This window comes from Salvia hispanica, chromosome 6 (assembly GCF_029641045.1).
Source record: "Salvia hispanica isolate PSC_SH4W2 chromosome 6, Shi_PSC_v1, whole genome shotgun sequence".
Taxonomy (NCBI): Eukaryota; Viridiplantae; Streptophyta; class Magnoliopsida; order Lamiales; family Lamiaceae; genus Salvia; species Salvia hispanica.
Genome location: NC_142697.1, coordinates 26,310,926 through 26,323,178, shown reverse-complemented (window position 1 = coordinate 26,323,178; position 12,253 = coordinate 26,310,926). Strand labels below are relative to the sequence as shown.

Here is a 12,253-nt window from a genome sequence, read left to right as displayed (position 1 = left end):
ATGCAATATTATTCCTCAATTCAAGTGGAGAACCGAGAAGGACTTAAATGTTATAGAAACTAGTATCACCGTGTGCAATGCACTAACTTATAATATTTTAAGAAATTAATGTTAGATTATAAATTAATTAAATGAAATTAGAAATAATATTATTATATTAAAAATGACTATGAATTTTATACAACTAAAACATATTCCCTCCGTTCCTTATAACTAAAAGAATAACTCTAATCTACAATCAACCAAACTAATAGTAATAATATAAATGTCAAAAAAGACTGAACCTGGACATGCAAATTGTACATGAATCGTTTCTCCTAAAATTTCAACACATGAGAGGTATTTATAGAGATTTTGTTTTGTTTCATTATAGTTTTTAACTTCCCTCATTCATCTTCGAAACATTCATTTCATTGCAATATAGTGACACTAAACACTAAAAACCCAAACCTTGAAACCTAAATCTTAAACCCTTAACTTTAAAATATACTCATCATGACTAACAAATGAGCCAAATATCAATAAAATTCTCCCTCCGTCCCAGTTCAAAACTATTTGTTATTTTTATTTCAAAAAACCTGACATTTGTTGATGGAGGTATTTGTCGTCAAGATTTTTAAAAGGCGAGTTATCAATATGCATAAGTTACAATATAAGATATAAGTCAATCCATGTTAAATACCATTTGTTATTAGTGTTTGGGAGATTCCCGGCACGGTGTGGAGTTAGTTTTGCGGGAGGCGAGGTCGGGGTTGGTGGAGAAGTTGAAAATTTTTCATGGCTCCAACTTCCAAATTTGAGGAAAGCCATGGAGATTCTATGATAGACCACTTTGATGAAACCAAGCTCTTTGCAGCGTCTACCATGAGGGTTTTGGCGCCAGATTAAGATAGGTCCACGACGGGGATGGCTGCTGCCCGCCTTGCATGTCTTCATGTGGGTGAGATTGCCGATCGTGAGATAGCACCACCATTATAATAATGAATTTTAGAGAGAGAAAAGAGAGGGAATTATGGATGTGAGAGGAAGAGAGTGAGTGGTACTATTATATATATGCAAGGAGATAAATGGGGTGTTACAAAACCTTTCATTTGTCATGATAGAATTAAAACTTTGACGTGTGATGCATGGAGAGAAGGGGACGTTACAAAACCTTTCACTTACTAAATTAAAAACCTCGAAACTTCCCTATGTTTAAAACTTAAAAAACTTTTCATCTTCTACATTAGAGCCGCAACAAACATCATAACATGATTTCATTAATCCTCATCATAAATTCCCATCACCATATGTAACCGTCCAATTATTTATATGATCATGATTGTAATCAATTAACCAATTTAATAACTTTTGTTTATTTCGTTAACATCCTTCTCATGAAATAGTTATATAAAAACTCCCAAAACTCCCCTTTTATATATATATAGTCTAGATGTGACAAAAATAAGTGTGGAGAGACTTGAGTCGTATTTTGGGGATGGAAAGTAAAGGTTTTTTTTATATATAAATTTTGATAAAAAAAAAATTGAATTAGAAAATACTTAGAATGGGAGAAAAATAAGAGATGAAACCCAAAACCCTCCATAAACCCTAGAGGAATTTGCAGATCGCATCTTCTGCATCAATCTATGCGAAAATGGCTCATCGCATTGTTCGTGGATTGCGAGGGGCCGTGAGAACTCTTGTCTTTCACCAATTCCCAAATCCCCTCAACCAATTTCTCACATCTTCAACCAGAAATTACGCCACCGATATGCGAAAATCGGCGTTCGAGGGCAACATAGTTCGCCTCATTCGGAACGAAATCCAATACGAGCTTGATCACTCCCCGCCCTCTGAGGTAGTATGGCGAAATTCTACTCTGTTTCATGTTCATTGGCGAGTACTTTTTACACATATGAAATGATTACTGCTATTCGAGAGGATTGGAGTGTTACATTTTTTAAGCTGTAAATTTGCAATCTTGTTAATTTTTCTGGTATAAACCTGCCTTGGATTCAGGGATGAGTTGCAGTTGTTTTTGATCTGTTAATGGCTGCCTCATTTCGGTTTATGCCCCTTTTGGCTCTGAATTCGTGAAGCGGAATACAATTCCATCTGTTTGTAATAGCGTTTGCCCATACATGGATGGTTGTGTTTAGCCATAAACAAAAGACGCATTACATGATTCTATGTGTTAACTCCACTGTATTTGGTGAATTGCACCTTGAGAGTTGGAGTGTGTAGAAATGCCTTCCTGCTTTACGGTTCGTCTGTTAATTAAACTAAAAGTGAAAATGTATCTTCATTTTCAAGTTGAGGAGCATTTTCTTGATTGATTGTCATCTTCTTACAAGTCTGTACTTTTATGTTCTGTTACAACTGGTGTTTAACTTTGTTAAGCAGTGGTATTGTGTGCTCATGCCAACACTGGTAGGGTTAGGAGACTAGAGAGAGTAGAAGAAAGATTGTATTGTTATTTTGAAGGAGCTGGATAAGAGCTGCAAAGTACACTCTCCACTAAGATACAAATCATTTCCAACAACCTAAGCTAATATCACAGAGATATAAATAACTACTTGTCACCCTTGTGACGTGGCGGGAGGCGCCTTCTGGATTGATTTGACTGTCCCGGGTTTGGTTCCTTTTGTATCTTTATCGTCATGATCTACCAGAAAACTAGTGTTGTCCACAAGACTAGAAAATATAGAAAATTGACCTTTGAAGTTTGAAAGATCATGCCCTGTTAATCCTCTCATTTGGGTGTCCTCACTACTCCACTATCATTTGATGCTTTACTAGGACTTCCGTAGTTGCATTTCTTTGTTAGCTGTGTCATCCAATGAACCGACCAGGAGAAGCTCTACTCTGTCATAGTAGTAGTAAAGGATATTGATACTTTAGAATGTTCATATGGCTTATATAGCATAAAATGCATCACCCTTGCAAGCCTTCCGATGTCATCAGAGCCATGGATCCTAGAATGTTTCATTTCTTTCTTGCTTTCTTTCTTTCTTTCTTTTTTCGGTCCTTGAAATCAGCTGAGTTGTCCATGGCTGACTATTATTTGTTTGTCACCACTTATGTTAGCCTTTATGGCGGCACCAATACTTGCCTACGATATTTGTTTACCCATAAGTCAGTGTCGGTTGATACTGATAGAGCTAGTTTTAATAATTTTGAAAGAGTTGAACAAACCACAAAAGCCATGAATGATCTCAAACATGATGAAAATCTTGTCACTCAGCCTAAGCTGACAACCATAAAGCTGTAAATTGTTGCCATTTTTGCATAAATGTAATAAGGTAGGAAAATTATTTTGCTAGCCAGACACCCATACTTTATGCCATTAGGCTTCCTATTTGTGTCCCTATTGTATTGACTACTTTTAGTTCTTATACCACTTAGGAAAATATTGCATTTTGAGTAAACTGATCAGCATTTTATTTCCATTGTTTATGTCAATTATTATAGTACGAATTATCTAACATTTGCAGGTGAAATGCTTCTTTGTGGCATTATTACCTTGAATGTCAATAATAATAAAAAAAAGTCTCATTTCCATCATAGTAATTAAGACGATTATATATTTTATTTTGATTTATGAAGAAGCTTCTTGTCTCGTCTTGTTGAACAGTAATTTGTTTTCTTGAATGTGGATGAGAGGAATAACCAAATAAAAAAGAAAGATACTAAAGCAATGATTAACCTGACAATCTTCATGCATACAGCCTATACCGGAATTCAATTCATTCAAGGTTGACGAACGATCAGGGGAGCAGTGGATTCGATTAAGCAGAAAATTCGGAGAGGATGAGGAGATCAAAATAGAGGTGACTATGTTTGATGGATCTGTTCCCATGAAAATGCACGATGATAAGGAGGACATGAAGCTTCATGTTACTTTGATAGTTGATATCGTGAAGGGGAAAGATGGCGACATATTGGAGTTTGTTTGCTCTGGATGGCCAGATGGTATAGAGATACGCAATGTATTCACCCGTGGACACGATAGAATAAAAAATCAGCCTTACATGGGCCCCAAATTCAAGTACGTTGTGCATTCCTCCTCACCCACTGATCACGTTCCTTAAAAAACTGGTGAGAATGTTTCTTGATCTTTTAGTTTCGATTTGCAGGGAATTGGACGACGAGCTTCAGGATTCACTCTACGATTTCTTGGAGGAAAGGGGTATAGACGACAAGCTGGCTGAGTTCTTGCATGCCTATATGAGGTACAAAGATAAAAATGAGTACTTACGCTGGATGGAAAGCATGAAAACTTATATTCAGAAGAAATAGATAAAAAAAAAAAAGGAGTCGTTTCTTTTCAGTATCGACAAAATCTCGGTCTTATATCGATGCCCTGATGCCTTGTGATTGTACTAATAAGTTGTAAAACTGACAGTTGATGGAGAGAGTTTAGCACAGTATTGTTTAGGATACTAGCTCTTCGCTTTCCGTTGATCAATGTTAGATAACTTCCTAACATCTTTTGGCCCCAGTTTAGATTATTTGATCACTCATTATTGGCATCTTTTAATGTTAGATGAAGCTAATTAGCTAAGCAAGAAACAGTTTTTTTTAAAGATGATCAATTATGGTTTTTCATTTACCCCTAAAAATGGAGAAACGAGGAGGTTCTGAAAACTAGGTTTTTTGTTGTTTAAATTCAACTGCTGCAGTGTTTATCTGGATTAATTGTTCTAAAGTGTGATTGCTGTTATATTAGTCGAAAGACTAATACAGATTGATACTTTTGCTTCAATGTATCATGTTTTATATTTATGATTATGTTCTTAATTGTAGTAACATTGATGCATCATTATTATGGTGGTTGTACAACATTTTTTTAATGTCTTCATTCAGGTAGGTTTATCTATTCAATATCCATTTACTCCATGACTAAATAATTTGGCACCCTTAAATCATGTTATTAATAACATGTACCACATTTTTCGGGTCAATTATATCAGAAAATGATCTACAAGGAGTAAGTATATATCTTTAAAGCGATTGTGACAATATATTACTCCTATTAGTGTGACCGGCAGATCCAAGAAATGCAACTGTAGGTAGGTTGACCATTCGATTCCACCTACATCGGCCATTGAGTAGTAGGCCCCCACTCTTCTTACATGGCACTTAGCTCATTTAAATTTCATATTCCATATGTCTCATGCTACTCGCACTTTCTATTTCAGCTTGTCCCAAACTACGCACACGATTTCTAGGAGTATATTAGTGATGTTTTGTACTCTAATCATATCTCTCCACCTTTAATACTAACCCTAAATCAAATCAATGTTCAACACATGGTGAATAACAGCAGACATAAAGTTTGATCTGTATGAGAATTGGACCATTTTTCTTAAAATTTTGGCTGTTGTAAAAAATAGTACTCCTACTACTATTGATTGTTGTTTGCATTTATGATTCATATTTAAATAATGGAGTACCTAGATTCATTCTAAAAAATATTTTTTTTCTTATCCTTTATCAGAAAGGTAGGTAGATTTCATATAATTTATATTTTTCATTTTTGCTTTAAAATTAGTAGTATTTTTAATTTATTTTATACACTAAAATTCTCACTCACAAAAAAGTGATTCAGATTAGCCAAAATATGCTTTCATTTTGGTATTTTTTGCTCAATTTCAGATATAGTGTTTGAATTCCTTGATAATTGTCCCATGGGTTAATATTTTAGAATCATAGTAGTATCTATTAGTATATACTCCCTCCGTCCACAAAAAATAGTCTCATTTGTGGACGGCATGTGTTTTAATGAAAATTTTTGGTAAAATAAGAGAAACAAAGTAGGTAAAGTAAAAGAGATATGGAGAGAAAGTAGGTAAAATATGCAAGAGAAGAAAAATAGTAGGTAAAATATAAGAGAGATGCTTTCCATTTACAAAAATGAGACTATTTTTTGTGGACATCTCAAAATAACAAAATGATATAGTACTACTCCCTCCGTCCTAGCTAAGTTGACACGTTCCTTTTTTTCACGTGAACTGTCTTCTATAATATTCTCTAACTTATTTTATTTTTTCTCCACTTTAACTATATATCATCATTTTTTTCAAAACAAGTCGATAAAAAGATGTGTCATCTTAGACGGGTAGCATGGAGTATTAATTATACTATTTGGGATCAAATTAACCATCCACGTTATGCATATCAATCAAGGATCTATAACACATGATTTTATTACACATGCACCTACTATTGTCTGTATATGTACTATGTACCGGTTGAAAACTTACTGCAGAGTTACGATAAACGTGACAAATGTTAGAAAATAAATTAAATTAAATTAAATAATTTAAATAATTTGAACAGATCTTCACATCCTAGCTAGTATCTAGCTGACAACTTGTACTTATTTTCATTTATACCTAAACCTATTTCTCTAAATACTATAATCATTTTCTTCTCATTCCTACACTAACCTAATCCACAATTTCTTATGCCATCATATACATATTCGGAACAATTTATGGAACATTTTGCAATGTCAATTAATTGATGCTCATTTACCAAATTAAATTCTAAACATAGTGGCAAAATGTTGGTAGTTAAGAAGATTGTGAGTGAGAAGACAAAAAACAAATTCAAACATGATCCTAATAAATTCAGCAATGGAAAGAATTGAACATCCTTACTAGGAAACTAACTTATCGAATAATCGATAACCGGCTGGTTTCGGTTCGATTACTGGTTAATCAATAACCAATGTACAGAATAACCAGCCCTATTAAACAGAAACCTATTAATTAAAGTTTAAGAGACAAATCCAAGAATTTCAACTCTTCTTGATTGCCAGTCTTCAGCTGCGGCGCGGCCGCCCATCGGCGGCTGGGCCAAGCTGAACCGCCGCCCTCGGCCGCGACAGCGAGAGGCCTCCGCCCGAATTTGAACCTAATCGGTGGGGCCACAACGCTATGGAGAGGGAGAGGGGAGTAGCGGTCGTGGAGGCCGAGGCGGCGCTCGCGTTTGTGGGCGTTCTGGTGGCCGCCGAGGGCCTGCGAGCTGTAGAACTTCCTGGTGCAGTAGTTGCATGAGAAGACTCGATTGCTTTGTGGCTCTAAATCTTTGCTTGAGAGGCTTAGATCCAACACCAGATTCAACTTCTCTTGTTTCTCCATATTTTTGATGAAATTGTGGTTGAGGGTTTTTAACTCAAGTTGATTTTTTGAAAGTTGTTGAAATGTGGGGATTTTGAGATAGCCATTGGACTCAACAATGTTTGTAGTAGTAATATAAATGCTGTGGTACTATGTAAGGAACGAAGATTTACAGTTACAAAGACCTAATCATTGAAAAGAATTAGGCACTAGCTAGGGTATGATGGGGATGAGTGTTTTTGAAATTATTTGACTAAAAATTAGTACTAGAACACATGCATGGATTACATTATTAGTTTTAAAATAAAATAGGAGTGATTTAGTGTGAGACTTGTTATAAAAAATCGAAACTAAATGAGTCTCTAATAAGTCATGGACGTTCTAAAATAATAAAATGAGTCATTATTTTTTGGTAAGAGGGAACATTTCTTTTTCGACATTTAATTTTTTCAGTGTTGATTAGTTTGTTGAGTAATGAGAGTAGAATATCCAGTGTTTTCATTTTTAAAAATATTTCACTTTGAGTTAGATATTTCGAAAAGAAAAATATAGAGCACTTTGAGTGGAACGAATGAAACACTATTCAATTATTCAAAATATGTAAGTATTTTGTTTCATATTGTAGTTTTTATACACGAATAAAGAGTCAATCAATTAACAGTCAGTTATTCACAAAATGTTAGTACTAGTATGTTTTATTTTACTAAAACTTTTTTTTTCATTCGCGCCTACTAGTAATTAGTTGGAGTACGTAGTAGCCAGGGGATCAAAACATTGTTTCATTTTGAAAAAATCTGGAATTTTCAATATTAATTATTTCAATATATTATATATGTGTGACAGGTATATAATAACAGTAATATATTTTGTGTATATCAATGATCGATGTTGAAATATGAGATGTACATGGGGTAAAAAAGGGTGCTGTGGTGTGTATATATATGCCAACCAAAGTTCTTGAGTTAAATCTCATGAACAAAGGAAATACTCTCCCCGTCCCCAAATAAGAGTTACTAATTTTCATTTTGGTCCGTCCCCAATTAAGGGTAGCACTTTATTTTTACTATAAATGGTAAGTAGGTCTCACATTCCACTAACTCATTTCACTTACATTTTATTATAAAACCAATATAAAAAGTGGGTCCCACATCCCACTAACTTTTTCAATCAATTTTTCTTTACATTTCTTAAAACTCGTGTCCGGTCAAAATGTTACTCATAATGGGAGACGGAGGGAGTATTCTTTTATGGCTATATAGACTCCTTTTTTGTAATATTTGCACTACTAATTTTCTTTTGTAGTGTGACGACATGTCATTTTTATCATGTCTTGTCTTGTGAGTTTTACCCATTTTGGGGAAATACTTATGGTAATTATGTTGTCTTGTTATCTACAGTGTGAATAGCCGTAAAACTCACTAGCAAGGGCCATATGGGATAGTAACTTTACAAGCTAGCTATCTGATCATGTATTAAATTAATATAATATAATAGCCTATATTAAAAATATTCTTGCACAAAAGATCAAATTTGATTGGTTGTATATATACTAATTCTTTCGTACGCCATTAATTATCTTATTTGGACTCGACACATTTTGTAAGAAATGAAAAACGATGTTACTGGAATAATATGTGAATAGAATGAGTCAGTGGAATATGACTTAGTATCAAACATTTAATGGTAGATTAATGGAATAAATAAGAGTAAGAACACTTAATTATACTAGATCATTAGATATGATAGGATGTGAATATGAATACCAAAAACTGTGAAATTATATTATGATTTGCCACATAATATTATTTTATTTTAATAAATGTTTTTAAAATAATGACTTAATTTTTTTAATTAATGTTCAGATATATTTACATACTTGCACTATCATTTTTCATTAATTATAAAGAGGAATTAAAACTATCAATCTATTTTCTTGCATTCTTCCCATCATAAACACACGTAAAAAGTTAATTATTATTGTCTTGTTCTATTTAATAGTGGTAATTTATTAGTAATAGTTTACATTTAAATTTTATTTTAGAAAATTGAAAATTATATAATTAAATATTTTAATATTTTTCATTTATATATTTATCAACGTGTTGACAGGCAACAATACTACGACTCTTTAGAATTTGATGTGGGCTGAGGAGGTCTGAATCAAAATGGGTCATAGTTTTGCATGCAATGTGTTCGATAAAAATGCCCAGCTGATTGTGTGTGATTATTTGGCCAGGCACTTCCTACAAGATTAAATTAGAGTTGAATATTATTGATTTCTTTTCTTGTCGTTTGGTGTTTGGATGAAAATTTAAATCTTATTTGATCCATATGTACATTAATGACTAAGTAGAGAGAGCCCACATTGAGCATCTGGTTACATGTAAACTTATACATATGTGTGAAGTCTGAATTCATCTCCTGAAACTATGTTCTCCCAACGGCTTGTCGCCTCCTTCGTCAGGCAGCTTCACAGCCGTATAAACACCGGCCCCAGCCAGAGCTCCCAAGATTGGTGCAGTTAGGTACACCCAAATGGCTCTGTAGTTGTTTGCAGCAATCGCCGGCCCTAGAGTTCTAACCGGATTCATCGATGCTCCCGTACTTTCCCTGCATCACGATAACATTTATGTTGTCAAATTCATTATTGCTTTTGGATCAAAATTGTGTCCAAACTGATCATGGTCTATGAGCCTTTGACCAACCACACCTATGCTTATTGGCCCATTATATTTAGTAGGATTGTCACATTATTTGAAATGGAAGAGTATTTACAATATGAAGGTTGTTTATAAATAAAATGTTTCTTCTATTCTCAACTGTAATTAGACAAACAAACTTAAGTGTTCTTCTAAGATTTCCCACCAAATCTTTGGATGTGACATAATGCAGTGGGCATTTAAGCCCATTTTTTCCTTATTTTCCTTTCTTTTTTTACAATGTAATTTATGTGAAATGTAACTTCTCGGTTCAAATTTCAAATGGCCTCTTAACCACATGGGAAAAGCCTATTAGTTTTAAACCACATGTAAAAAAAGTATTGAAATGTAAGTACTTAATTTGTTAAAAATAAAAAATAAAAAATGAAATAATTGGTGAGAAAAAGTTGATAGTATTACCCGGCTATGAGTATATTGAGCATGACAGTAGCTCCAACCGCAATCCCCGCAAGCTCCCCCACCTGTTTTATTTAAATATCACAATAAAAATAAATCCAACTCTTTGAGTTTAAGTCAAAATAAAATACTCCAAACTCACTAATTTAACTATCCTAGTTTTATGGGATCTGAGATCCCACTTGATTTCATATACTAATTTCATTTATTGTTGCCAGAATAGAAAGTGACCATCACCAGTAGCACTGGGCTCTTTGTCTAGGAAATTAATATCGTTCGTCTCTTCAATTAATGGTGATCTAACTAGAAATGTAGTAGTGGCAAGTAATAAATGCATAGCAAAAAATGCAAGAAAAATGGTGTTCTCACAGCTCTTGTATCAGTAGCAACTGCAGTGACAACAAACATGAGGTTGAAGGTGATGATGAACTCCAATGCAAATGCTTGAGCATATCCCACTGTGGGACCAGGCAGAGTCACCCCTCCTCCCATCATTGGCTCAAAAATAGCCTTTAGCATAAATGAAGCACATATTGATGCACTCATTTGTGCACCTATGTACACCGGCACCTACAAATTAATGACTCAGTTTATTAATTTTTCACTAATTAATACTAATAATAATATGAAGATTATCCGCTCACGTGTTTCCATGGGAAGTGGCGGAGAGCCGCGAAGGCGAACGTGACAGCCGGATTGAGATGGGCCCCGGAGATGTGTCCCGTGGAGAGTATGACTATCATGACTGCCAGCCCTGACGACGCAGCCAGCCCGAGGAGCGTCTCCGCCCCTCCGCTCCTCTGGTTGACTATCGGCGTCGCGGCCCCGGCAAATATTAGGATGAGTGTGCCTATAAACTCTGCTCCCACCTATTTTATTACATATAGTTTCATTATTTTGAAATTAGGGGGGAAATGACAAAAATGGCGACATCTTTGGTGAACACACCTTTCTAGCAAGGGAGATGGGAGGGGAAGGGAATGAGCATGAGAGAGGGGGCAACGGCCCATCTTCCAATGACCATGATTCAACATTGAAGCATTTGCAACTACTCCTAAGGAGGGAAGGTTGTCTCCTATTCCCATTCCTGAAGCCTCCGAAGAGAGGGGCGCCTGGCGTGCCAGGCGTCACGGGAGTGGAGGGCGCCGACGCCCCGTCTTCACCTTCCATATGTTAGAGGAAGTAATTAAACTCAATGTGGAGAACCAAGGAAAGGAAGGTGGAGAAGTGTGTGTGTGTGTTATTATTGCATGTGGTTATGTTTTAATAATGTGGGCTTGGCCCAATTTTATAGTAGGTGCAAGAAAGTTGACTTGGGGAATCCCAATCAATGGATCCAAGAAAAAGTTGGAGAAATGAGTATTTGGTGGGTGATATTGGAGTGAGGGAAGGAGAGAGGATGGTGAGACAGATTCCCTTTTACATGAAGAATATGATAACAACATTTGAAAGATTGGGACATAAGTCATTGGGGTTATGCTGTCACAATTTTGTATTATGAATCAGTCTGTACCTGGACTCTATTATGGAGTCAACCATTGTCTGCACCTCCTTACACTAGTACCACAAAGCAGGACATGGAGTGAGAGAGGGAGAGAAGGTGCACACATTAAATAATTAATGGACAATATATTATAGATCAATAGTTTAAAACATTGGGATCTGACTTCTTTGAACTTCATTTTGGAGTTTTGCAAAAATCTAGTCACATAACATTTGGAATCACATGGAGTAATGTAGGGGTGCGGCTAAATAGCTAGCTAATTAGAAAATAGTGGTTTCAGTTCAAATGAATATGGACCCAATTTTGTAAAATCAAACCGATGTCGATTTGATGCTAAAGATGTAGTGAAGTTTGAACCCTTTTAACTTGGATTCCTTTTTATTTTAGAATTTGATTACTTTGCCAATTATTGTTTAGTTCATCTGATCTACAGTTCTGGGATTCTTTTTTTTTTTTTTTTTATTTATTTAAAACGATTTTGGGAGCCATAAGTGAAGAATACTTAGTGGAATTGTAATGAAGAT

General features: G+C 35.0%; 3 protein-coding genes across 3 annotated transcripts; 1 reads left to right on the top strand and 2 right to left on the bottom strand.

Annotated features, from left to right (window-relative positions):
- The first annotated feature begins 1,534 nt into the window (after window positions 1-1,534).
- LOC125204639 (Mitochondrial glycoprotein family protein) lies at window positions 1,535-4,590 on the top strand. The gene is made up of 3 exons (XM_048103345.2): window positions 1,535-1,840; window positions 3,711-4,030; window positions 4,119-4,590. The coding sequence occupies exons 1-3, from the start codon at window positions 1,637-1,639 to the stop codon at window positions 4,279-4,281; spliced, it is 687 nt and encodes a 228-aa protein (XP_047959302.1). The 5' UTR covers window positions 1,535-1,636; the 3' UTR covers window positions 4,282-4,590.
- A 2,168-nt stretch (window positions 4,591-6,758) lies between these two features.
- Window positions 6,759-7,130, bottom strand: LOC125204053 (zinc finger protein 2-like). Its single transcript, XM_048102592.2, has one exon. It carries the CDS (start codon window positions 7,128-7,130, stop codon window positions 6,759-6,761), a length of 372 nt encoding a protein of 123 aa, XP_047958549.1.
- A 2,289-nt stretch (window positions 7,131-9,419) lies between these two features.
- NIP6;1 (NOD26-like intrinsic protein 6;1) lies at window positions 9,420-11,515 on the bottom strand. Its single transcript, XM_048107250.2, has 5 exons — window positions 11,174-11,515; window positions 10,870-11,094; window positions 10,595-10,795; window positions 10,229-10,290; window positions 9,420-9,719 (listed from the first exon to the last, which is right to left on the bottom strand). The coding sequence occupies exons 1-5, from the start codon at window positions 11,393-11,395 to the stop codon at window positions 9,524-9,526; spliced, it is 906 nt and encodes a 301-aa protein (XP_047963207.1). The 5' UTR covers window positions 11,396-11,515; the 3' UTR covers window positions 9,420-9,523.
- Between the last annotated feature and the right edge of the window lie 738 nt (window positions 11,516-12,253).